Source organism: Henckelia pumila, chromosome 4, assembly GCF_033568475.1.
Source record: "Henckelia pumila isolate YLH828 chromosome 4, ASM3356847v2, whole genome shotgun sequence".
Classification (NCBI taxonomy): Eukaryota; Viridiplantae; Streptophyta; class Magnoliopsida; order Lamiales; family Gesneriaceae; genus Henckelia; species Henckelia pumila.
The window spans coordinates 18,024,877-18,052,616 of record NC_133123.1 but is presented as its reverse complement, the minus strand read 5'-3'; the positions used below and the strand labels follow the sequence as shown (position 1 = coordinate 18,052,616).

The following is a 27,740-nucleotide window of genomic DNA, read 5'->3' as shown; positions in this document are numbered from 1 at the left end:
AAAAATGATACATATTTTAGTTTGACGAAGATCGAAATATTTGTTGTGCTGCTATATCTCGATTGTATAGTCGTTGTATCTTAGAGACGATTGCCGCCAACGTTGAGCACTGTTAATGGGCAATTTCGTCTTGCGGATAGAGAGATCTCTTGCCTCGACTAGTTGCTATTTTTTGTTGCCGTTGCTGTTGTTGTTGTACACGTTTTCAGAATTCGAAGTACACCCTTATAACAATCACAAGACAAAATTTTGTATTTCTTGGATTCTGAAGATGTCTACCGTTTCATTCACTCCGCTCGCTTCTGCCCCTGCACATGGAGAAAAGCCTCCAAAGTTTTCTGGTGCCGACTTCAAATGTTGGCAGCAGAAAATGCTCTTCTACCTTACCACATTGAATCTGTCTAGATTCCTGAAGGAGGATCCCCCTGTCGTTGTTGATGGCGATTCTGACACCCAAAGGAGGACCGCAGTTGATGCATGGAACCGCAACGATTTTCTGTGCAGAAACTATATTCTGAATGACCTTGATGACACTCTCTATAATGTCTATTCATCAGTCAAGACGGCCAAGGAACTCTGGGATTCCTTGGAAAAGAAATACAAAACTGAAGACGCCGGTATAAATAAGTTAGTGGTTGGCAAATTTCTGGACTTCAAGATGATAGACTCAAAAACTGTAATGAGTCAAGTGCAAGAGATACAAATCATCTTGCATGACTTATTGGCCGAAGGGATGGAAATCAATGAACCATTCCAAGTCGCGTCTATTATTGAGAAGTTGCCTCCGATGTGGAAAGACTTCAAAAACTACCTTAAGCACAAACGTAAGGAGTTGAAACTTGAAGATCTGATTGTGAGACTTTGCATCGAGGAGGACAACAGGAATACTGAGGCCAAGTCAAATAAAAAGATGATGGAAACCGAGGCCAAAGCAAATCTGGCGGAATCTAGTACGAGTCACAAGAGGAAGCGCCCCCATGATGGAAAGCAAAAGGGGAAAGCGAAGAAATTCCAAGGAAGTTGCTACAGCTGTGGCAAACCGAATCATATGGCAAGGGATTGCCGAATTCCAAAGAAAAACAACACAAATCAGAAACGAAATCAATCAAACTTGGTTGAACAAAGGTATGTACCTTTAGCAATTTCTGATATTGATTTAAGTGCCGTTATTTGTGAGACCAACATGGTGGATGATCCGAGAGGATGGTGGATTGATACCGGCTCTACGAGTCACATTTGTGCCGATAAAGATATGTATTCCACCTATGCCACCGTTGGGGATAGAAATTGTTCATGGGAAACTCTGCAACGTCTGAAGTTGTGGGAGTGGGAAACGTGGTGTTGAAGATGACCTCGGGCAAAGAGGTGACGCTCAAGAATGTGCTACATGTGCCAGACATTAGGAAGAACTTAGTTTCGGGTTCTCTCTTGAGCAAGGCAGGCTTTAGAATGGTGTTTGAGTCTGATAAATTTGTATTAACAAAATCCGATATATTTGTTGGTAAAGGGTACCAAGATAGTGGTCTCTTTAAATTTAATGTAATGAATGTTATCCGCCCTGAGGCGAAGAATAAAGTTGTTGGTTCTGCTTACTTGCTTGAAGGCTATGAATTATGGCATGAACGATTAGGACATGTTAACTTCAATATGTTGCAACGACTTGCAAATTTAAATGTAATATATACGTTTAAAAGAAATCCACAAAACAAGTTAGAGATTTGTGTTGAAGCGAGAATGGTTAAAGCTCCATTTCATAATGTCACGAGAAGTACTACGCCACTTGAATTAATACATACTGATGTATGTGATTTAAAAGTGGTACAAACACGAGCTGGAAATAAGTACTTTATAACATTCATTAATGATTGTACCATATTTTGTTACGTATATTTATTGAAAATCAAAGATGAAGCAATTGAAGCTTTCAAGAAATATAAAACTGAGATTGAATATCAACGAAGTTCGAAAATTAAAATGATTCGAAGTGATCGAGGTGGAGAGTGTGTGGCTCCTTTTGAAGAATTTTGCTAAACTTCGGGCATCATTCATCAAACGACAGCCCCTTACTCACCTCAATCCAATGGCATTGCAGAACGCAAAAATCGAACATTAAAGGAAATGATGAACGCGTTGTTAATAAATTATGTCTTACCTCAAAATATGTGGGGTGAAATGATTCTCTCAGCAACTCACATTCTAAACAAGATTCCAATCAAAGAAAAAGATGAAACACCGTTTGAACAGTGGAAAGGTCGTAAACATTCTTACCAATACCTCAAAGTGTGGGGGTGTTTGGAGAAAGTAAAAGTACCTAAGCCAAAACAAATAAAAATTGGACCTAAAATGGTTGACTGTATATTTATTGGTTATGCATACAATAGTAGTGCATATCGATTTTTAGTACATAAGTCTATGATTACTGATGTATATGAAGGCACAATTATGGAGTCAAGGAATGTTGTATTCTTTGAAAATATCTTTCCATGTAAAGAAAGGAAAGAAATTAGTTCGAACAAGCGAACTCATGAAAACACAACTGAAACTCCACAAAACAACGAGGAACCACGACACAACAAGCGTGTAAGAGTTGAAAAGTCGTTTGGTCCTGATTTTCTAACATACATGTTAGATAATGAACCAAGAACTCTTCAAGTGGCTTTATCAAATCCTGAGGCTCCTTTTTGGAAGGAAGCCATACAAAATGAAATAAATTCCATCATGCATAATCATACGTGGGAGTTGGTTGATCTTCCTCCGGGATGTAAACCTTTGGGATCCAAGTGGATTCTTAAAAAGAAATACAAAGAAGATGGATCTATAGATAAATATAAATCTCGACTAGTGGTTCAAGGTTTTAGACAAAAGGAGGGATATGATTTCTTCGATACCTACTCTCCGGTTTCTAGAATAACATCCATCCGTGTTCTCATAGCTATTGCAGCATTGCATGATCTTGAGATACATCAAATGGATGTTAAAACAACGTTTTTGAATGGAAAGTTGGAAGAAGAAATATATATAAAACAACCAGAAGGGTTTGTTGTACCCGAAAAAGAACAAAAGGTGTGTAAACTTGTCAAGTCGTTGTATGAACTTAAACAAGCACCTAAACAGTGACATCAAAAGTTTGACACTGCTATGTTGTCAAATGGTTTCACAATAAATGAATGTGATAAATGTGTCTACATTAAAGGTACTATAAATGCATATGTAATTGTTTGCCTTTATGTAGATGACATGTTAATCATGAGAAGCAACCATGAATTGATTGTGAAAACCAAGAAAATATTGAGAAAACATTTTGATATGAAGGATTTGGGATTGTGTGATATAATTCTAGGGATTAAAGTCTCTAGACTTTCTGCTGGAATTATGTTATCCCAAACTCATTATGTCGAAAAGGTTCTTGAACGATTTAATGACACAAATCGTCCTCCGGCTAGAACACCTATGGAGTTAGGTACACATTTAGCCAAAAATAGAGGAGAACCTGTTTCACAAGTGGAATATGCAAGGATGATAGGAAGTTTAATGTACTTAACTAACTGTACTCATCCTGATCTTGCATATACTTTAAACAAACTTAGTCGGTTCACAAGTAATCCAAGTGAGGATCATTGGAAAGCACTAATGAGAGTGCTTGGATATTTGAAATACACTTCTAGTTATGGAATAATGTATACAAAATATCCTGCAGTCCTAGAAGGATATTGTGATGCAAATTGGATTTCTGACACGAAAGATTCCAAGTCTACGAGTGGATATGTGTTCACTATCGGTGGAGGAGCGGTGTCATGGAGATCCTCTAAACAAACTTGTATAGCTCGGTCGACTATGGAGTCCGAGTTCATTGCTCTAGATAAAGCTGGAGAAGAAGTCGAGTGGCTTCGAAACTTTCTAGAAGATATTCCATGTTGGAATAAACCGGTGTCTTCCATTACGATTCATTGTGACAATCAGTCATCAATAGGAAGAGCACAAAGTAGTATGTACAATGGTAAATCTCGACATATTCGTCGGAGACACAATACCATAAAACAATTGATTTCGAATGAGGTTATTTCGGTTGACTATGTGAAGTCAAAGGAAAACCTTGCGGATCCGTTTACAAAAAGTATAAATAGAGATCAAATGTACAAACTACTTGGAAGAATGAGTTTAAACTTCACAAATTAAAATATTTATAGCGGTAACCCAACCTTGAGAATTGGAGATCCCAAATCCTTGGTTCAATGGGACAACTAAGTTATAAATATTAGTTTGAGTGCTTGGAATTGTTACTTGCTCATTCCTGAAATATCCAAGTATAAATGACCTGCAAAATGTGGTGAGGTTAAGTTTTCTTTTAATGATTTCTATACCTATGAGGTGGAGTAACGCATGATACTCTTGATAGGAGATTACCTATATAAGTGCAAAGTATTGGCCGCTTTGATTGTAACACTTATGAATCTAAGATATGGTCCAGGGCCGAAATGGACACAACGTGAGAACAAAATATGTTAGAGTATTGTTATGTAAGTATTATTGTCTTGGTTTACACAAACGGTTGACTAGTTCAAGACATCGCATAACTATGCAAGTAGTAAATCCGATAGTATTTTACTAAGGTAGGTTCAAAGACACAAGCTACCTATCCTGATGTAACAATAACTTAAAAATGATTTTCTAGTGAGAATGCTAATATACGTTAAATTCATTCATGTGGGGGATTGTTGGAAAAAATGTTGAATGAATTGTTGGAATAAAATGACATGAAATGGGCTTGAATTACTTGTCCAAAAAGCTTGTCCCAATTGATGCAAAAATTTGAATTTGGTGAAATAATTTGGAGGAAAAGTTGTCCCACATTGAAACATGTTCAATGTATTGTTGACCTTATATAATCCAACATTGGATTTTGGGCACCGATGTTTTGTAAAAGGGCAAGACGCTAATCGATGCAACAAACACATACGCGCGCGCGCGGTCGGCTGGCTCGGCGTGGCGAGGCGAGGTCTTGTGATCAATTATTCTTTTTGGATAAAATTTGGTTCAAGAATAATATTTTATTATTTTTTTGAGTGCGATCGATCGGTTAAAAACAACCGACCGAGCGCAGCCCTCGTCTGCCGAGACAGTAAGTTTCATAAAAGTTGGGTGCTCGGTCCGCTAAATTTTGCCGACCGAGCGCACCATGGTTTGAGCGAGACAGAATGTCTGTCAGAAGAGGGGCGCTCGATCGGTCAAAAATAACCGACCGCGCGCGCCTTCTGCAGACTGAAAAGTCACGTATGTTTCTGGGCTTTTTCTGTCATGGATTGCATCCTTACTCCTTATAGCGTGTTGTTTCGTGTATAAGTATATATATACGGTGGTTATAACATAGAAATGATGATGAAGAACATCTGATAACGTGCATACATCAGATTTCTGCAAAATCTTCCCTCTATCTCACAAAAGAAATAAAAATTTGATACATATTTTAGTTCGACGAAGATCGAGATATTTGTTGTGCTGCTATATCTCGATTGTATAGTCGTTGTATTTTAGAGACGATTGCCGCCAACGTTGAGCACTGTTAACGGGCAATTTCGTCTTGCGGATGGAGAGATTCTCTCGCCTCAACTAGTTGCTATTTTTTGTTGCCGTTGCTGCTGTTGTTGTATACGTTTTCAGAATTCGAAGCACACCCTTATAACTATAAATTACTTAAAAAATTGATAAAAACTTTTCCATACTCACGTGGGGCGGCGGGGGACATAAATTGCACGAAAAGTAAAAATTACTCCCCACCCACGTGGGTGGTCTAGCGACCACTTCATGTGGGTTTTTTTCTGCGTGATTTTTTTTTCCTTTCGATGCACACACATGAAATCATGGTTTAATGGATTTACACGCATAATACATGGATGATCTTCCCCATGATGTATATAGACTTCAAATACGCGTCAAAACATCCTTCTAACAACTCGTTCTCATGATCATGACCCCGAAAATACATCAAAACATCAATTTAACATAAAAAAAACCATATTTTTTACTCTTTTGAAACCTCACACCCAAACCATGTCCTCAACTCGTCGAAAACAGCTTACGCCTCACTGATACACATTATCATATGTTGTTCTTTCAAAAAAACATCGAGATTTCTAGCAAGAAAAAATCATATAGCTAGAATATACACATCAATATTAAAATACGTAATATTGCTTGTATGGTGTTTCAAAAATTATATAAAACTTGTCTTTATTTGTTGGTATGAAATAATTTGGACTTCAAAAACGCGATCTTAGCCTTTATTTGATCGGACAAGAGCATGGAACGTGATTGAGGGGGGAAAAAGGTTTGATGTTTCACTTGAACTCTCATTATATAATCATAGTAAAATAAATAATTTAAAATACTTTATATTCTCCATATTTTTAAAAAATTAGATACCATACATTGAATTTATAAAAACTATACGTATAAACTGCGTGCATCATTTAAAAAATTCATAAACCTTGCTCCCTAGTTATTCTCGACTCTTTTCATCATCAAAATTACACTAATACCTGTAAAACATAAAAAAAAAACTTTCACATACGAATTCATAATTTAATATTTTAAACATGTAAACACATAAATTTTCATAATAAACTATTTAAAAACATAAAATATTTAAAGGCATATGATTCATAATAAGATTTTGAACAATAAAATTATGTAAGAACAAAGTGTTCACTTAAATTTCCAAACATTACAATATCCGGATCTTATATATATTCTAAAAAATCTTGTTTTTATGTGCATTCAAAATGCGATAAACTATACAAGCCATCACAAGAATCCTAGATGGATACCTTGGGGATCGTATATCCAGTTTGGATACATAAACTATAAGCTTAAAAATAAGTTAACTTTTTAAAGTGTTTTTATTTTAAAAATCAGAAGCGATTTTGATGTTGGGATAAATGTTAAAAAAAACACTTTTATTTAAAGTTTTAAGTATTTAGAAGCAAAAGCAAAGCCAAAAAAAAAAAAACTAGAAATTATAGATTTTAAAAAAGATTTTTTCAAGTGCTTTTTTAAAATAGCTTTTTCAACAAAACACAACAATTTTAATAAAAGTGTTCTTTTTTTTTTAAAAAAAAAAATGTTTTATCCCCTAGCTTCTCAAACCAAACGGCTGACGGCTCAGTCTACCTTTTTACAATTTTAGTGGTGAAAATTCCAACTAGTAACAAAATTGTCTCAAATAATAGAAATCAATAGGTCCGTGTGCAATTAACTAGACTACACACATTCTCAGATGAGCATTTGGTTAGAACCAATCCGAAAAATTCAAAAAATCGAACTCACCAAAATATTTTTCGACCCAACCGAATTTTCATTAAAAGCCAAACAACACATGATACCTTTTTTTCTTCACCTTAAAAAATGATTAAATTTTATTTAAAATATATTTTATTAAAAAAGTAATTGTTCTGATAGTGTTTGATAAAGTTAAGTACTTCTCAATTTTTTCTTAACAAAATTTTAATACATAAGTCCAATTCCAATACTACACAATATTATAATTATAATAAAAGATGAAAAATTATATTTAAAAATAAAATCAGTTATTAATTATAAGTAGTTTAAATGAAAACTGGAGCGCAGCAGTTCTGAGCCGATGTGAACTCCGTGCGAAAATGGCGAACGAGGGTTTTGAGGCGGATGAATGGGACGCCGACTTCCTAGACAAGCTTGTCCAAGCGGAGGAGCAAGCCTTGTCTGCCAATCAAATCCCTCACCACCTCCCGCCTCCGCCGCCGCCAACGTCGGATGTCAGCTATTCTCCTCCTCGTGAGTTGTCTCAGAGAACTCATGAAGTCTCTGGCACGGGCGCCAATCTTGATTTGTTTGATTCTTTTGCTTCTCGTGGGGCTCAATTTACCAAGGAACATGAAATCGATAGATTAAAGGTTGAAATGTTACTCAAACTGCCACATTTTCAATTACCTGTATCCATACGTTGGCTTAAAGCTAATGAATGTCTTTTTGTGCAAGAACTGAATAAATAACCAATTCTTTTGCATCTTATCGCTGTTGGGCATTATCATTGCAGAAAGAGCTCAGTCGGGTTTCCAAGCAGCTTAATCTCAAGGTATGCAGGCAGCTTTAGCACCCTCATTTTAAATATATTTAGTTATCAAGTAGACCTAGCTATTTAGAACTTTGTGATGCTAATTTATATGCAAATGGAGGAAATCAATGGTCTTAATACCAAAAATAGTTATTTTTTTGGAATTTTTATTTCATTCATGAAATGCTTGATCGAGGATTTTTAGGTTTTGATTATCTAGGAAAGTGAGAAGGAAAACAAAATCATGAAAATTACATGGTTTTTCTACTCAAGGATATGTTTTTGTTAGCAACAAGTCAACCAGACAAAGAAAAATGTTCTCTTTAGATTTATCCTCATTGAAAACCAACTTCACGAAGGAAATCATTTTCCTTTGTTTGGTTATAATTTCTAAAGGAGAAGGTGACTGAAAAATGTTTTGCCAAAATTCTACAGTGTGCAAATAACGTCATTGGGGAACACACTGGGTAGAATATTTTCTTGATTTGGTTTCTATGTGACATATTTTGAGCATGGGACCTTCTTTGACTGCAGGAGCAAGAATGCTCGGATCTTAGAAAGGAAAAAGACAAAATGGTGGAGGAGCTACATGAAAGAATTGAAGTTAAGGATACTGAGCCTCATCACACAAATAACGAGGAGTTGTAAGTGAAATATACTTAACTCTCATACTTATTAGTGTGTGGCCTTCCTAATAATGTCCATGTCATCAATTTTGTGGTTATGTTTTTCTTTTCTTTTTTCTTTATGGTGGTTACATCAATGCTCTCTCAGATCATCAATGAAAGCATTTGTCTTCTGCTTTTGTGGATCCTTTATCCCCTCTAAATCACACACTGTAGTTGTTTGAGTCCTTTTTTAAAACCTGCTTGCATGATATTACTCTAATGTTCTGGTCTTTCCATCATTGAATCATAAGTGAAACCGACATCCGAGGGAAATTGATGTTGAGTTGAATGACACGAACAGTAGATTGAGTTTATTTGGTTTTAGTGAACTGCTAATGATCCGTTTTTATTTTAGTGTCCATCTCTGCTTCTTACTTAGTTCTTATAAGTTTCACAAGCAATATATTGGCTGCAGGATATCTCGAGCATGTCAAAAAGCAAATGCATCGAACAAGCTGCTGGACTCTCGGACAACATGTAGGTCAGCATTTTTCTAGAATACTAGGGGAAGGGTATTTGCTTAATTTGTTCCTTTTATTTGATTCTATTTCTTTGTTTTTTTCTTCTCAATGTTTGGCCTATCAGCTTGTAATATTGTAGGAGCACTGACGGATAAAACCACTGATCCAAGAATAGAGAAGACAAATACTCTACATGGCTCAGAGAAGTTACTTGGTCTGTGGAGCTCAAGTGGACAAAAAGTGGGAAGAACGCTGGTTGCGAAGCTGCTTGTGACTTGTGAGGCGGATTTTCATGTGCTATTCGGATACCTCAATGGCTCCAACAATGCTTTGTCAGATGAGCTGCATTCTATTCAGACCATTGAAGCTGCAAAAATTTCACAGCTTTACTCTGTGTTGATGAAGGTTAATGCTTACTCATCCTTTTATTTGCATAATTGCGTTTTTTGAACAAAATTTACACCTTCTAAATAGATGCTAAAATACTGTTCTTAACATATGCTTATACATGTTAGGTGCTTAGGTCCATGGGCCTTAAGTGACCAAGAGAGTGATATTGTCATGGGCCTAAATACATTGGGCCGAAGCTATTATCTTGTCGTAAAGATTATTCTAGAAGATATTAAGGCCCCTTGCCCCTCTCCCAAGTCATCCCTTCTAGAATAATCTTTACGACAAGGTAATAGCTTCGGCCCAATGTATTTAGGCCCATGACAATATCACTCTCTTGATCACTTAAGGCCCATGGACCTAAGCACCTAACAATACACTCCTGTTTTCATTATTGTGAGGCATTTTAGTATTTGTCTTGCACATTTAGTACGTTTGATGCTAAGCACAATCTTAGAAAGGAATTGTCAAATCAATTAAATATTTTATGGACCGTTCATCATATTTTATCAAACCAAGGTGTAATTCGGCGTTTCACATTTTCACCTATGGTTTTGGAGGTTGCAGGGTTTTTTATTTGAATAAAAGCAATGTGTGTAATTGTCATTGACCATCTACATTTCTAGATCTTGGACATTATATCAAAATTTTCTATTACTGTTGCAGATTAGTGATGAAACCTTGAGATTGGAGGATTTGTTAGAAAGTTTGGCTGATCTTTGCAGTCTCAAAAAAGTGAGTGCTTCGCTCCATTGATAGGTCACCTAGTTTTCGCTAATCAAAGTTGTTTTTTTTTTAAATGCTAATCAAAGTTGTTTGATGCATGCTTTTGTGAAAATAGGAGCGTGGAATATTATCTTTTTGTTCCCTCTATCTTTGACTTGTCTCTGTCTGGTGCAGGTTGACATAATTCACAGGACTCTTCATATTCTGCACATGGTTTTGTACAATTCCTCTAACATGGAACAAACAACTGGAGAAAGGTGCAATGAACTGGCTTAAATTCTTATACTCTTTATGAGAGCATTTATGCTTGCCAAATTAGGTGCCTTCATTGTTCAAGCAGAAGGCAAAGTAACATAATCCATCTATCAAACACATCTTATAAGAACTGCTGATGTTTGGCCTACTTCTGAGGCATTATGCTAGTTCTATCTACACTCGGCTTGTGGTCTGTAGATGCAGCGGCCTTTCAGTATTTATTTTTTTCTATTTTATCTTTTGTACTTCTATCATCTTCTACTGAGAAATTTGACTATTGGAGTAAATTTGTTTCTCAACATTGTGAAAGCAAGGTATCTTCTTCAGGATTTCGTGGTAGGAAACCTATGAATATTCATAATCTTCCTCCACAATTTTCCCATAAAAAGAAATTATTTAGCTCATGTTTATGCTCTCATGATTTCCATGTTTTTTAGCATTAGAAATATTGTGATGAAGTTAGTCCTCGTCGATATCCAAAATACAGAAACCTGTTGTTAATTGTTATTGAGTCACAGTGATGACACAATTGCTGTAATCACTTTAGGATACTTTTTCTGAACTTTTGAGATAAATGGTTTGTGTCGTAATCTACGTCTGACGCCCTAGCTTCTTTTTGGTAGAACTGATTCATAGAAATTCAGCAGAGTTTTCATTTCTTATCCCTCTCGTTTTTCTTTAATTCTTAGACCACAAAGGGCAAGTGACATGTCTGTATATATTTGCAGATCCTGCACGAATTATGTTATTCATTAATCATTACTAAAATTGTTTCTACATTGTTATGCTGCTGGTGCGGGAAGCATACATGATTATATACTTACCTCTTGCGCATTTTCTTCAGATGTCTCTGGTCTTTCGTATTATACTGTATTGGAAGGTTTTCTTCATTGGACAGTTTTCTTCATTGCCTTTCCTCCTTTCTACTCCATAGAAAATAATTATAAAAAGAACTATATGAATTTGAGGACAAAATACCGCCTCTTGTTTATGTTAGTTTTGACCCTTCCAGTTTCCATTGTACTGTACCAGGGAAAATGTTGTGATTGAGGATCCCGTCTCTGAGACCAGCAATTCTGAGTTAAATGGAAGTGGGTATATGGGCAAAAAGGATCAAGTGTTTGCTAATCTTTCTGAGATGTTTAATCAGGCCAATATTCCTTGTGGACTGAAATTCTCAACTGATAAACAACCACTGGGGTCTGTTGGGTTATTCAGTAATAGCTTTGAAGCATCTATATCTAGTGTCTATTGGGCTTCTCTCTTTCAGCATATGAGCCAAATTGCCATAATATATAAGGAAGACCAAATAAGATGTGAAGCACTTGCAATTATGAAACTTGTTCTGCTGAGAAGCAATGCATACACGGAGAGGGACAAGTAAGTAGCTTTGTATATCTGTTATGGTTCAATTCTTCGTTTATTCAATGTTCTAAATACTGGTTTTGTTGAGATAGGTTTGCTGGGGAAATTGTGTTTCAAAGTCTTTCACAACTTCTGAGGAGGGAGGCTGGATTTTTTGTGCAAAGTCAAGCTGTCGATATTATTTATCTGTTATTTAATTGTGAGTTTTCTCTGGATTTATCACTGAAAATTAGATTATCAGGTCAACAACTTTTTAACACCTTACTGTTTGATCAGCTTTGATTAATTAGTCTTTTTATTTACTTCTACAAAATTATGTTTATTTTGGAGAATTCCATTGAAGATATTTTACTACTATAAACAAAATGTTTTCCTGAGCTATAATCTTGCTTCAATCTCCATGTCCCTAATTGTGGATGCTTGGGATGGATTTTTTTTTTTTTTTTTTGTATAATTTTTTTCTGTGGCTATGTTCTCTGAAGGTCCCAAATCTGTGGCAATATTTTGTTTGGGTTGTAAAGAAGATGGAGAGACTGTTGATGACAAAGATATTGCAAATTCTCAGGGATTGAGAGAAATTTTGAATGGATTGGTAGATTGTTTAGCTTCCAGTGGAGGTGCGACTGCTCAGGTGAGTTTGGTTTGGTTTTGGAATTTGTTCTGTATATCACTTTTTCCTTTTCCTTCTCCTTAGTATTTTGCAGTTGTGTCACTATGCTTTGTCACGTTAGAAGCACCTTTTGATTACCTAATACTCTCTTACAGCGTTTAAACTTTGGGAAGTTTGTAATGTGAACTATAATTAATTGTTCCAAAAAACGGATGAATTCATGAATTCTGTTGTACCAGTGTGAGAATTCCATTACTTTGAAGGCAATTTGTTTTTTGGAGATTTTGAAATGTGCCATTTTCTGAGTTATTTGTTAGAAGTACGATGAGATTATTTATAAGTGTTTGGGAGCAACAATTGCTCTTCTGGGCAAAATGATTGATCCGTGATGCATGAGTTGATGAATAGTTTTAAAGATTTGAGTTGATCATTGTCGTTGGTGATAAATTTTGATAAAGAAGTAATTGCTCGCTTATGCTATTGGTATTAGTCTATTAGAGCCAAGCTTCTGATTCTCATGAGTTTTAAGTAGTTGTAAGGACGATTGTTGAGGAATAAAAATTGTTCATGTGAACACAACAATAGAAATGTGGATCTTGAACGAACTGCTATGTGGTTTGCAATATTTGAATTACACTATTTATGTTGGCAATATTTTTTGGTAAAGTGGTAATTGATCGATTGGACAATGAGAATAACTTTTAATGGGTTTAATGATCCAACCTTTGTGCTTTGGAGGTCAATAATGTTGCTTGAGACACAATATTTATTAGTTTATGGCGATTTTGGCCGCTTATGACTTCTATTCCACGTGTTAATACGACACAAAATTCCAATTTTTAGCATAATCTTTCATTAATCACCAGCTCCTATTTTACAACCAATGTTAAGCAACAGGTGGCCGTGTCTCAAACTCGTTTTGAAATTGGTACGGGGAGAATACCAAAGTTCTGTAAATTTTGAGGATGAGGATGTAAGTTCTATTGTGCGTTTTGAGCTGCAATATTTGAAGCTGGCTTCTATCTTTGTGTTGGCATCTTTTTGTGTTTCATGTACTCTTGTCTAGCCTGCTTTTGGATTAATATGTTCCTTTTTCTAATAGACTCTTCTTTCAGGAGATGAAGCTTCGTAGAAATGCTATAGTTTTTCTCGCTTTCTTGGGATCATCTGGAAAATCCGGCCTTGAAATTTTGTTAAATTATAGGCTACCAAAGAGTTCCAATTTCCTTTCAATCATCTTGCAAAGCTTGGTGTCGGATTTGGATCAAGGGGCACTTGAATCTGCTAAACCATCCGACATTTTCATAGAATGGTATGTTTCTGCAGATAACCAATTTTACTCTTCTTTACTTGTTGCAAAGACAGAGTCATCATAGTCATTTATTGACTTTGTCCTCATCTCCACAATGCCATTAGATGGTATGGGTTCCTCATATTTTTATTCAAAATTCACACCATATATTTTGGGATCCCAAGACTAAGATTTGGCCACATTATACGGGATAAACATTTCAAGCGGAGGATAGACAAATGCCATTGTCTTTTTCCTGATGGCATTTTATTGGCTTGTCTCAAGTGAAGGAAAAATTTTGATTTTGAAAATTGATGTCATAGGCCATGAGTGACCACACAATTAATTGTTTGAAAACGTTATTGAGGAAGGCAATTGAGTAATTATTGTAATCAAATATGATGATAGAGACATTCAAAATGATGTGCATTTTGAAAATTTTGGGGTAAAACAGAGAAAACAATAGGACAAAAATGTTAGCAAAAAGGGGAGAAAACAAGAAGAGCAAAGAGAAGGAAGATCCCAACCAAACAAAGCCGTGCTCTCTATGGATTAAATTTCTGACCCCTTTTTTTGTCTTGATATTGGTTTTTGTACATTTGTAATTTGTTTATGTAATGCATGAGTGATCAATCAACTCGAAATGCATGAACACACTGTTGTCAACCCTTCTGATCACGTTAATTTTCTGGAGCGATCAAGCTTAGTGGTTGTTTGGATTCGATTCTTGATGTTCTGTCTCATTGCCATTTCCTTAATCAAGATCTATCCCATTGATTTTCTTCTTGCAGGATCTTAATGATTCGCGAGGCACTTATATTTTTCAATAGACTCGTCTCCCACCCGCAATATTCCGTACATGTCCTGCAGTCTCTTACAAAAACAAGAGACATAGCAAGCATGACCGTAGACGTGGCGAACAGATTGACCAACAAAGCCAAGTTGTTTCGGCAACAAGATGATAAATGGACAAAGCAAATCAGGGAATGTGAAATTGTGGAATTGGCTCATGTCTTCAAAAGGAGAGTTTATTTTTATTTAGGAGAAAATATATCATGAGGAAAGAATTTTCCTTCGGCCTTATGTTTTGACTTGTGCCACACTACTTTGATGTCATTTCATCAAATAATGAGAGATTGGAATGGTGACGGGAGCTGCTAGCTAGGAAGAGATGAAGCTACATGAAGGGCAGATGCGGGAATTCGAACAAATCTGCTCTGCTAATAGAAGAATCGCTCTGGCAACATCGTTACAAATCCTACATTGAAAAGGTACAGAAAGTGACCGGGTGACCATTTTTGACATTCTGAGTGGGGCTTTAGTGGGCTCGGGTCTAATTGGATCGACCAAGCTTAGGGCCCAAAAATTTTGGATTGGGTTGGGTTGGATTTTGGTTCTTGGTTCATTAGACTAGTGAACCCGCCTACTCAACTCATGCTTTTCTTAACCCAAATATATATATATATATCACTGTTGAACATGATATATGGAATGTGGTATTTGCTAGTGTTTTTGAAGTACAATTTGTTATAATTTCGCTGTTATTATTGATTGTATCATTATGAGTTTTGATCTTGGTTTCTTTGTTAGATTTCCAAATTAAGTTTGTTAATAAATTACAGGTTTTTGAATTTATTTGTATCTTTAACTTTATCTAATATCAAGGAATCTCTGGAATTGTTTAATATTTTTTTGGAGTATTTAGATAATTATTATTATTAGTATTAGTGTTGAATATCTATAAGACAATGGGATACCATTATTCTTAGATATATGTGTCCTAAATAAATTAGCTCATTGGTACCGAAATAAGTTTCCTATAAAATCCATAATCATTTTTTTAATCATATAATTTTATTAAAGAAAAATCTATAATCGTTGCTTGTTTTTTGTTTTGGTAAACAGTCGTAACTTTATTAAGAATAATCGTCTATTACAAGCTTTATCAATCAAAAAAGAAATTCCTCATTCATTCAAACAAAAGTGAAGTGCAAGAAAAAGTAAAACAAGCTAAAATATGGGTCACTTTATTGGCCGAATTACGAACATAAATGAGCTCTGAAATCACACGGGGTATTCAACCTATTTTTAATATCTTTCGCAAAAGCCCCAATATATCCAAGATTTTCCTCCTTGGTTGTGACTGTCTTCACTCTGCCGAAAGGGAATCAGATGCAACTTGAACATTCTGGAAACGTTTCTCATAAAGCAAATTAACTCCTTCCCGAATTGCTAGAAACTCCCCATGCACCATAGAAATAGGCTGAGTAATTTGTTTTTCAAAAGCTAATAACAAGCAACCTTGGGAATCTCAAACTACACCACCGACGCTATACCACTGTCTCTCTTCATTCACCGTCGCATCCACATTTAATTTTAGATTACTTCGAATAGGTGGTTGCCAGGAAATCTCCGATCTTCCTTCCTCTGTTCTATCCATAAATTTCTCCTGTTCTCTGGCTTTCCCAAAATCAGATAAATGAGCAGAGCACCATGAGACCGTACTCGCCGACTGTCGCTGCCCATCTCCATGCAAGAATTCCTGTTTTGCTTTCCAAACTGCCCACGTATAGATTACGGACTCCTCGAATTCCTTCTTGCAGAACTGTTGTTTCAACCACCAACAAAATTCCAACGTGCAAGTAGGGCTGAAATGCTTAAACAAATGCGCAAAACCAGTCGGTTTCCAAAAACGTTTAATCGATGCACAGAGAAAAAGAGCAGGACACGTAGAAACTAGAATCTTGTGAAAAACCACACAGACTACAAGCTTCACCAACAGGAACATGATGTCTAGCCAGATTTTGATTGGTAGGTATACAATCATGAGAAATACTACACCAAAATAACCTGGTCCTTGGCGGGATATTAAGAGACCATAAAAACGACCATCATTCCATATTAAAATGAGATGACTGATGAGCCCCAAGGCGGTGTCCAAGTTGGTGGAGCAGGTGAACTCTTGGCCAAAGGTCAGAGTTCGATTCCCCCTACCATCACTTTCTTGGACTAGCCTGTCACACAGGGTTTGCCCAGTGTGGTTTACCTGACTAGCTTAATTTGCAGGCTATTGCCTTAGTTCGGGGGTTTACCCAGAGCGCACCTAAGGGTAGCGGCTGCGGGTTCCCACGTCACAAAAAAAAAAGAGATGACTGATGTTCAGGAGCAGAAAACAGCCCACGCTGGAGTCTGCACCCATCACGCACCGAATACTTTCCCTTAGTATTTGTTATTAATATGTACTCCGAATTCTGAACAAGTCAGCAACAGCAGCAACAACAGAAACGAACAACTCGAGGCGAGAGAATCTCTCTATCCGCAAGAAGAAATTGCCCGTTAACAGTGCTCAACGTTGGTGACAATCGTCTCTAAGATACAACAACTAACGATCATGATATAGCAGCACTACAAATATCATTAACTTCAGAGAACAAAAATAAGCAAAAACTTTCTTTTGAAAGAGTGAGAGAAAAATTCTTTGCAGAGAATCTAAAATCTGATGTTTCACGTTATCAGAATTCCAAGTAGTTCTTTATGCGTTTATAAAAATCATATATATATACTATGACTCCAAAGAACACGTTTTATGGTCTAAGGATGCAATCCATGACAGAAAAAGTTCAAAAAGAGACGCACCTTTTTGGAACACAGACGACGCGCTTGAGCGGTAAGATTTTATCGCTCAGGCGCGAAACGCTCTGACGACACTTTTAGAGGCTGCGCTCGAGCGGTAATATTTTACCGCTCGGGCGTACCCTCTTCTGTCTCGCATACAAAGCGATGCGCTCGAGCGGTAATATTTTACCGCTCGGGCGGCCAACTTTAGCAAAGTTTCTGTCTTGGGAATAATAGGATCATAAAACCCCACTGCACCGAGCCGAGCCAGCCGGCCGCATGCGTGTGTTAGTTGCATCGATTAACGTCTTGCCCCTTTACAAAACATCCGGTGCCCTAAAGGCACAATCCCATAATCCAAAGTTGGATTATATAAAGTGAAAATTACAATGGAGTTGTTCCAATGTATGACAAGTCTTTTCCTCTTTTTTCTCCAATTTATTTCACCAAATTCAAATTTTTCCAACACATTGGGACAAGCCTTTCAAGCCCATTTCTTCCTTCAATTCATTCAAATATTTTCCAACAGTATTAAATCTCCAGAACTGTAAATCAGCCCTCCTGGGAGTCTGGAGAGGGATTTTGAGAATTTCCCCAACCACATAAAGATTGAAATTAGCTGAAATCAGCTCTTCATTCCACCCCTGTTGTAATAAGAGAGTTCACTGTATCGTCAAGCCCCCAAGGAACCCTTGGTTTCCCAATTTTTGATTGCAAACTCGGAACCCACTTTAATCGTTGTTTTAAGTATTTACAAACACTACTTTAATTAGAATCATGTCTTGCGCTTCTGGATAAAATAAGATGTTTACTAAAATTAAAATAATTGGTCATTTATGTTAACTGTTTGCTTTAAATCAATGTCTCAAATTGCCACAAAAAAAATGAGTTTCAGCTATGCTTTGTTTGCAATATTATAATGGTAGAGGCATGCAAATTTCCACGTTGTTTTTAATATCAGATTTTATGTTGTGTAGAGTAAGTATGATTCGATGCAGTAAATATGGAGTAGGCCTGAGGCCTCTCTTCAAAACATGAGAGTTGGAGCTGTCAAAATAGGTCGATTCATTCGGGCAAAATCCCGGTTCAGTCCTAAATGTTTGGACATATTTCCGGTTCAGTCCTAAATATTTGGACTTTCCCGGTTTGGTCCTAAATGTTTCTCAAAAGTTCCCGGTTCAGTCCTAAATGTTTATACGTTCCCGGTTTGGTCCTAAATGTTTCCCAAAAGTTTCCGGTTCAGTCCTAAAAATTTTTACATTGCCAATTTCATGCCAAATATTTCTCAAAAGTTTCCGGGTTGATCATTCCATCTACTTGTGTGTTAAAACTAACACCGCGTAGTGTCATATAATTTATGATTGAGTTTTATATTATTTATTATATATTTAACATTAAACAAGTTGTAAATAAAATACAAATTTATTAGAGCTTTTATCCAAATTTAAATCAATTTTACACAATGTTCAAAATAAAAATATTAAATTCATGATGCTAAAAAATAAAAACTTAAATAAAATAAACAAAACTTGAGAAATTAAAATGTAATGATGTTATTTCACATTTTTATTAATTTTGTTATATTCTCTTCATGATGGTTGCACATTTTAAAAAAAAATTTGAGGTTGGAAAAGGATATATATATTTTTAAAACTCTTTTTATAATTTAAAAAATTAGTATTTGAAAAAAATTTACTATTAAATAAAACTTAATTTCATATCACTACTTCAAAGGTGGTCAAATAATTCATTATATTTTCTCAATTGTTAAGCATAAATATTCTTCTCTTGAAAAATTTGTTGAAATTTTCAAATATTTTGTGAAATAAGTAATACTAGTTATTTGCTAAAACATTTGTTTATTTGTTTGTGATTGATAATGTTTTTAACTATAAGATTGCATGGTTTAATTATTTTTTTATTCTATAATTTTATTTTGTATAATTTATATTATACTTTCATTTGAAAGAAATTTTTGTTCATTTATTATTATTATTATTATTATTATTATTATTATTATTATTATTATTAGCTTTTATTTTATTTAACTTTGTCTTTTGTTTGTAAGTATTTTTTTTATTACGCTTTGTTTGTAGATGGAAAGACCAAATCGAGAACTTTTGGAAAATATTTAGGACGAAATCTTGAACGTAAAACATTTAGGACTGAACTGAAAACTTTTTAAAACATTTGGGACCAAACCGGGAACATAAAAACATTTAGGACTGAATCGGAAATTTTTGGAAAACATTTGGAACCAAACCGGGAACATTGAAACATTTAGGACTGAACCGGAAATGTGTCCAAACATTTAGGACTGAACCGTGATTTTTCCCGATTCATTCAATCTTGCCACATCACGTTGTTTATCTTCTCTTAATTATATAATTTGACATTTAGTTATATAAAAAAACTAAAATGTTTATCTTTTCGTCCAATTTGATCTCATTGTGACTTATGATGAACATTATATTTTACTTCCAATCATTAAAATTTAACATTGCGAATTCCTAAAAGTGATAATATAATTAATAGCTGCTATTAGAAATAAAAATCTTCTATATATTGCTGTCAAAAAATAAAAATAAAAATCTTCCTATATTATTCGAGAGATAATTCAAGATTTGGTTGCTTCTGCTATAAATTTTTTTTTCAACTCCTTTAATCAAATGGATGTTAAAAGGGGTTTTTTTCACTGTTTATGGTGAAAAACCAAAATAATTATACAGTTAAGTCAATTCCAGTGGCTTTGCATTTCTACTGTAACACGCCATCCTATAGGACGTGAGTAAACTTAAATCACGCCACGTGAGATGACGTGATTTATCGAAAAAAAAATCTTTACTTGTTACATATTAAAACATCTTTACTATTAGATCATGCTAGAATAACTGTTCTGGAGAACATCAAATTTCTTTCCCGAATTGTCCCCCAAGGCTTTGGATGGATATAATTCAATATGGACAAAATAGTAGTTTATGTTTCTCCCACATTTTTTCTCTCAAACCACTCCACACATTCAATTTTTCCATTTCCACGTATTTCAAAAACTTAACCCCTCAACTTCTTTCAATCTTCTCAACTGCCCACATGACCCTTTAATCATCTCCCTTTTCGTCAGTTTTTTTCCCGTCAGTTTCTTTTACCCACGCAACACGTGTGCCATGTCTGCACCCTAGGGTGCAGAGTTTTTCGTATGCGACTACTAAAACCCGGTACCGTGTTTTAGTATAAGAAAAGATACTAAAACCCGGTGGTCACACACAAAAAATCCTGCACCTTGGGTGCAGGTGATCATTACTATATATATATATATGTATGATATGTTTTCTCCAATGTTAACTTCAAAACTTCAAGGATAATATGAAACTTATTTGCAATTCCGTATATTAACTATTAATTTTTTTAAAATAATTAATAATACTATTTTTTATTTAACAATCCATTTATTTTAATTGAATTTGATTAAACAAAATCTCATTCACAACTATGGAATTTTAATTTTTTTTTCTTAAAATCGCACATTAAAATTGAATACTATTTCTTAAGATGTCAAAAATGAACTCGACCTGCAAACCCGACCCAAAAATATCGATCAAGGTAGGGGATTTTCTTGTTCGACAGTTCGGATCAAGTCAGGTTGGATCCAAAATTATTATGTGTTTTAAATTTTAATTTAATTATTTTGTTAAAAAATAACAAAATAAAAAAATCAAATCGGGTTGGTTCGGGTTGATCAGGTCAGTTGGGCTGGGGTTGGTCAGTTTCGAGTTGAATCGGGTTCGGGTTGAGACTTTTTTTAGTAATAATTTGCGCCAACAAGACCCGAACTTACATGAATTGATACCCTTACTATTTCTGGTTGGTTTAATTATATTTTGATCGATATTATCGAAGATATTTTCGATATATTCTCTTTCAAGTCAAGATCAAATAATAAACATGCAAAGTTTAACTTTTTTTTTTCCATTCTTAAGTTTTATCTAACGTTTAGGCAAACTTATATATAAAAAATAAACTACGATGATTTAGGAACAAAACTGGGAATAAAAATGTTAAATAATATGAATACGACAAAATTATCGTCCTAACTCCGCTAGAAAGAATGACAATAATAATAAACACATCATATTTTAAATTATATTAGGTTGCGCTTGGATGGATCATGGATGTATTTCAAATCTATGAATTTCGATTACAATTTTAGTGTTAACAATGAAACATAGAGAAATTTTAAATTCATAACTTGATTATTTGCATATTAATTAGATGAATTAAAATGGATTTCAAATGACCAATTTATTGGATGAACTTAAAATCCATCATAATTATCATGAGATACTATATAAATATAAAAAAAAAAATGGATTTGATGTTTATGGTGGTATTTTTTTAAACAACAAAAATATATTTGAAATCTATGGATTTAAAATACTTCCATCCAAGCGAACCTTAATGTCCCTTGCATGTAATGGATGCCAATGAATTTCATATTTTCCTGTAATTTTTTAAGGTAAACACCGGAGAAAACATCTCCTATTTTAAACCATTTGATTATTTATAGCGGATATGGATATATATATATATATATATATATATAATATTTTAATATGTAACAAGTCACGCCACTTTGAGTGGTGTGGCTTGAATTTTTTTTCCTATTAATCACGATGTCGTACGTGGCGTTACTTAAGTTTAATCACGCCCTACATGATGGCGTGTTACGGTAGAAATGTAAAGCCACTGAAATTGCTTTAATAGCATAATTTTTTTGGTTTTTCACCATAAACACTAAAAAAACCCTGCTAAATATGATACAACTGATGGAATGATACAATATGTATCTACATATAAATTTGTAAGTGCTCAAGTTTTATAATTTATTAAATTTTTATTAAATTTTTGTGTGGTTAAACACAATTAGTATGATACCAAAGCATTTTGAGATACTTTAGTGACATCAAAATATAACAAGAGAATAAATTTTTGGTAAAAGTGAATTGTAATTTTAATCTCGTGAACTTGTATTTTTTTTCATTTTTTATCATGTTACCTTAAATTTTTATTTTTAGTCATGTAACTTTTTTTTTTCTCATATTATTTCTTATTTTAACCAGATTAATACATGGTGTTTATCGATAAAAATAGGGATCAATAAAAATATATATACAAGTTACATGATTAAAAATAAAAATTAATCAAGTTAGAGGACTAAAAATAAAATTAATCTAAACGTGACCAACAAATTATAGGGAAAAAAATAGGGACAATGACTTAATTGTTTGAGAGACCAATTAAAATTTAAAAGTTTAGTACACTGCATGCCCTCAACTTTTTTTGGGGGGGGCAAGTTTTATATGTTCGCCAATGGCTTCAATTGTGTTGGATTGGAATTGGATCACAACTCTCATCTTCTACCAGGCCATCATCCTGCTGCCACGTGGCACACAAATATCCAAACTCTAACAAATGACCACCAAGCTTTCTACATTCCTACATTCTATCACCTTATCATCATCTCCCATTCTTCCATTCATATTCTTTATTCGCTTTTTCACCGTTCAAGGTTATGTATGTAGCTCCATATTTATTACATTATTATTATAATCTTCTTAAAACCATGATTTTTGAAAACCGAAACTAACTAATTATATGATTGCTTTTATAAATTATATATATATATATGAAGTTTGAATTTTTTTTTTTTTTTTTTTCCATTTTACATAGACACATACATTGGTGCAACCAAGGACTAAGTCACTAGTTAGATTACTTGTAAGGACACCACTTTAACATACATCTAACGGTTGACATTTATCAATACATGTAAAGTACATTATTTTTTAGTGGATTCTGCATGTATCATCTTTAGATCTATCATGAAGGTAGTGTCCTTATAAGTAGCATGAAATATTCTCCAATCTGGTACCATTAATACTTACTCTTCCTATAATTACCTCCCATTTTTCCAAACCGAAAATTAAAAAGGATGTTTTTCGACTAGAACCATGGTGAAATATAACTCCAAATAAAATTATTGTCTCAATCACTATAAGCAACTTCACACACAAGACTTATTCCTGTGGATGTTCTATCCCATATATCTCTCTCCAGCGCCAATTAACCATAACCTCTTGTTTCATACTCTTTTGTGTCCTCACAATTTCTTCACAACCAAATAATTAATTTCATGGCATCAAATCCGTTTTGAAAACTCTAAATAACACTCTCTCATTTCCTCACACGAACTCCTCCTCCTCCTCCTCTCTGTGAAGAAAGAGGAGAGCATAAAAAATGGCGGCAGTCATCACAGTGTACACAGCTCAATCCCTCAACTCAAAAACCCACTTGCAGGGATTCAACCTGCAGAAACAAGTCATTTTCTACACAAACAGTAGCATTAAGAGAAAAATATCCCCCAACGTCAGCAAGACTAGGTACAATATCTCCTGCTCAGCTGACAAAACAGTAGTGATCGGCTTGGCCGCCGACTCCGGGTGCGGGAAGAGCACCTTCATGCGGCGGCTGACCAGCGTCTTCGGCGGCGCCGCCGAGCCACCGAAAGGCGGAAATCCTGACTCCAACACGCTGATAAGCGACACCACGACCGTGATATGCTTGGATGATTACCATTCGCTGGACAGAACGGGGAGAAAAGAGAAGGGAGTGACTGCTCTGGACCCCAGAGCCAATGACTTTGATCTTATGTATGAACAAGTTAAGGCCATTAAAGATGGAGTTACTGTGGATAAGCCTATCTACAATCATGTCTCTGGTTTGTTGGATCCTCCTGAACTTATCAAACCCCCCAAGATTCTCGTTATCGAAGGATTACATCCCATGTAAGTAATTATATATGTCTCTAGCTTCTTCTAACATACATGCAAATACAAACTTCATTTGGTCATTCCAAACAAAACAAATGTATATATATATATATATATATTATCTTAATTTGTTTTATAAGTTTGCTTCCCGGACCTTAATAAATAAATAAAAGAAATAATTAAATTGTGTTATCCATAATCCAATAATTGTATGGTGGAGGAGTTATGATAGTCTCAGCTCAGATTTTAGGTGACCCATGCGTCAAATTACAGACCATGCAGTCCTTATCACTTTTATCCTCTTTTATCATATTACGAATACTAATGATTTTAATTCATATCAACTGAAAAACGTTTTTCTATCCATCATTTTTCCGTATTGTTAAAAAAACACATCAACATGCATATACTCCGTCAAATTAAACCATCGATTTTTTTTTTTTTAGCTTAAAATTTGTTAAAAATTCTGAATTTATTAAATTTGATGACAAACATCCTTAATTCAATGAGATTAATGTCGTATTCAATTAATATTACAATTCATGTGTAAAGGTACGATGCACGCGTTAGAGATCTCTTGGACTTCAGCATTTACTTGGACATCAGCAATGAAGTTAAATTTGCATGGAAAATTCAGGTAACTCATGATAGCATAGCACCACAATATTTTTGGGTCTCCCTTTAATTTGCAAGAAATAGCATCCGATTAAAGTAATATATTAAATATAGTTTCTGTATTCTGTTTGTTGATGAAAATGAAAAGAGAGATATGGCAGAAAGAGGACATAGTCTTGAAAGTATCAAAGCTAGTATTGAAGCCCGGAAACCAGATTTCGACGCTTATATTGGTATTATATATATTAATCCTTTTTCTAATTATTTATATAACCAAAATCTGAAATACAAAGATTCATATATATATATATATCTTACAATATGTACTGATTGTTTTCGATGTGTGAATTAAGATCCACAGAAGCAATACGCAGATGTTGTTATAGAAGTGTTGCCCACACAACTGATACCGGATGACAATGAGGGGAAGGTATTGAGAGTGAGGCTGATCATGAAAGAAGGGGTGAAGTACTTCAACCCAGTGTACCTATTTGATGAAGGATCCACCATCAACTGGATACCTTGTGGAAGGAAGCTCACATGCTCCTACCCCGGAATCAAATTCGCCTACGCCCCCGACACCTACTACGGCAACGAGGTACATATATATATATAACTACATATATGATCAGTAGTAGTACATGACAAAAAAGTTACCAAGAATGATGAATCTTTAGTAGCTAGCTAGATACATTAATCAACCACCTTTTTCCTACATGTACTGGAAAAACTGCAATTTTGGTCTTTTATGTTTGTCATTTTGCGATTTCGGTCTTTTATGTTTTCATATTTTAGTTTTAGTCCTGCATGTTTCGATTTTTGATAATTTCAGTCCTTTTTATTCGAAAATGCTTATGTGACACTATACACGTCAGCTCCACGTCAGCATTACACTGGTGTCACATCAGAAAAAAGACTAAAATTGCCAAAAAAATAAAGATATCGGACTAAAACTAAAATTTGAAAATATAGAGGACCAAAATCGCAAAGTGACAAACATACAGAACTCAAAAAACAATTTTCCATGCATGTATATATATATAACACGTACAAGATTCCCATTTACGGTTGTTGCGGTGCAGGTTTCGGTGTTGGAAATGGATGGCCAATTCGACAGACTGGATGAACTGATATACGTGGAGAGCCATCTGAGCAACATCTCGACTAAATTCTATGGAGAGATCACACAACAGATGTTGAAGCATTCGGATTTCCCCGGCAGCAGCAACGGAACAGGTCTGTTCCAAACCATCGTTGGCCTGAAGATCAGAGACCTGTTCGAGCAAGTTGTTGCGGCCAGGGCTGCAGCACCTGTGGCAGCTTCAAAGGCCTGAGAAAATCAATTATTTTCTATATTCTTTTTTGCTGCCTGCCTTGTTGTTTCCGATTGAGTGTTAGGTTGAGAAATTCTCACTTGTATATGTAATTTAAGCATCAAGTATTGTAAACAGAATTAAGCATATCATTAATTAAGCCATATGGGGTTACAGAAACTTTGGACAGATTAAAGTTCATTTTTCTTGATTCCTTCTTTCTTTTTATTATAAAAAAATTGATGTTACGTTGTTCATAAAAATGGAAATGCATGCATGGAAGGAGTCATATTAGAAGAATCAAAAAGGTACCTATACATGCACTGTCTTGACTTTGTTATCCAAAATATGCAAACTCAAAACGTGAATATTACAGAAATAATATTACAAGAAGAAAGAATGATCGTATAACAATTCAATAGTATAACGAATACACAAATAACGAAAAGTATAAAGCAAACAAGTAAGGAAATAGTCAAGAAAACCGAGGCCTGTAACTAGTACAGTTTCCTTAAAACATATTCGTCCACTCCACTAGATGTTTGAGGATCAACACGTACAGACGTCTGCTTCCCAGAATACAACGGAAAAACTAGTAGCAAACTAAGCACAAATTCACTACTCCGGCGAACTTGAATCGTACCTTCACTTTATCACCAAAATTTAACGGAGGCCAAAAGAAGAGCTAACAATATGAAATGCAAGAGAATTCTTGAGTGAGATCTTGAATAATATGTGTGTTTGAATTGAGGAAATGAGCACACTATTTATAGGCTTCAAAAAGCACACCAAGAGTCATAAGATTAATTAACTCAATTAATCTTTCATTTAACTCAAGAATGTGGAGAGCCAAAAGCCTCAAATTAATTCAAGAATGTGGAGAGCCAAAAGACACTCTCACATTCATGATCCATTATTTTCATTCAAAATTTTTATTTAAATATATTTCCAACAATCCCCCACATGAATGAAAATTGATACGAATTTTGGTAATAAAGCTCTACAGTTGAATCCTGCATAGGATAGGTAGGTGTTATCCTTTGAACCTTTCCTTGTGAAATATATTTGCTTTACTAGCTGACCAGTAGACATGATGTCCTTGAACTGTTCTGCCATTTGTGTAAATTAAGATACACTTCACACATGACTCTCCCTGATACAATTCAGTTCTCATGATTGTGTTCGTTTTGGCCATGAGGGTTTAGAATTGAGCCTTGCAATTCCTTCGAAGCGGCCCCACTTTTCTCTCACATAGGTGATTCTATGTTGAATTCCATCAGAATCATTAAAAGCTCTGTGCTTATCCTCAACATTCACTGTTTGCAATAGGAATAGACCAGGGATAACCCCCACAATGATCTACCAAACCAGTGCGATTAGGTTGTCCCATTGAACCTAGTTCTTGGGATCTCCAGTCAGCATAGGTTGGGTTTTCCTTCGCACCAATTTATTCCATAGGCTTCAGTCCCATTCCTTTTGAAGATTTTTCAACTAACTCTCTGTTTAACCCTTTGG

General features: G+C 34.9%; 3 protein-coding genes across 4 annotated transcripts; all 3 read left to right on the top strand.

The window, feature by feature from the left end:
- Positions 1–271: 271 nt before the first annotated feature.
- LOC140860591 (uncharacterized) lies at positions 272–1,345 on the top strand. Its single transcript, XM_073263592.1, has one exon. It carries the CDS (start codon positions 272–274, stop codon positions 1,343–1,345), a length of 1,074 nt encoding a protein of 357 aa, XP_073119693.1.
- A 6,260-nt stretch (positions 1,346–7,605) lies between these two features.
- Positions 7,606–15,466, top strand: LOC140865270 (protein SENSITIVE TO UV 2). Of its 2 annotated transcripts, none has more exons than XM_073269855.1 (12): positions 7,606–7,928; positions 8,072–8,110; positions 8,624–8,733; positions 9,173–9,234; positions 9,343–9,623; positions 10,275–10,343; positions 10,509–10,591; positions 11,622–11,969; positions 12,047–12,153; positions 12,437–12,585; positions 13,680–13,876; positions 14,647–15,466. In XM_073269855.1, the coding sequence occupies exons 1-12, from the start codon at positions 7,656–7,658 to the stop codon at positions 14,912–14,914; spliced, it is 1,986 nt and encodes a 661-aa protein (XP_073125956.1). In that variant the 5' UTR covers positions 7,606–7,655; the 3' UTR covers positions 14,915–15,466. The 2 variants fall into 2 exon arrangements, with proteins under 2 accessions (XP_073125956.1, XP_073125957.1); XM_073269856.1 differs by having other exon boundaries at positions 13,769–13,876; positions 14,647–14,785.
- Positions 15,467–23,557: 8,091 nt separating this feature from the next.
- Positions 23,558–26,414, top strand: LOC140864681 (phosphoribulokinase, chloroplastic). The gene is made up of 5 exons (XM_073268979.1): positions 23,558–24,312; positions 24,850–24,934; positions 25,061–25,145; positions 25,266–25,510; positions 25,995–26,414. The coding sequence occupies exons 1-5, from the start codon at positions 23,765–23,767 to the stop codon at positions 26,244–26,246; spliced, it is 1,215 nt and encodes a 404-aa protein (XP_073125080.1). The 5' UTR covers positions 23,558–23,764; the 3' UTR covers positions 26,247–26,414.
- The last annotated feature ends 1,326 nt before the right edge of the window (positions 26,415–27,740 follow it).

What these genes read in the sequence shown, in the direction of transcription:
- LOC140860591 (XM_073263592.1), top strand. Translation starts at nt 272, where the DNA reads ATGTCTACCGTTTCATTCACTCCGCTCGCTTCTGCCCCTGCACATGGA.
- LOC140865270 (XM_073269855.1), top strand. Translation starts at nt 7,656, where the DNA reads ATGGCGAACGAGGGTTTTGAGGCGGATGAATGGGACGCCGACTTCCTA. An exon ending in ATGAAATCGATAGATTAAAG is followed by an intron (nt 7,929 to 8,071) that starts GTTGAAATGTTA and finishes TTATCATTGCAG; the next exon opens with AAAGAGCTCAGTCGGGTTTC. An exon ending in CACACAAATAACGAGGAGTT is followed by an intron (nt 8,734 to 9,172) that starts GTAAGTGAAATA and finishes TATTGGCTGCAG; the next exon opens with GATATCTCGAGCATGTCAAA.
- LOC140864681 (XM_073268979.1), top strand. Translation starts at nt 23,765, where the DNA reads ATGGCGGCAGTCATCACAGTGTACACAGCTCAATCCCTCAACTCAAAA. An exon ending in ATCGAAGGATTACATCCCAT is followed by an intron (nt 24,313 to 24,849) that starts GTAAGTAATTAT and finishes TCATGTGTAAAG; the next exon opens with GTACGATGCACGCGTTAGAG. An exon ending in AGATTTCGACGCTTATATTG is followed by an intron (nt 25,146 to 25,265) that starts GTATTATATATA and finishes GTGTGAATTAAG; the next exon opens with ATCCACAGAAGCAATACGCA.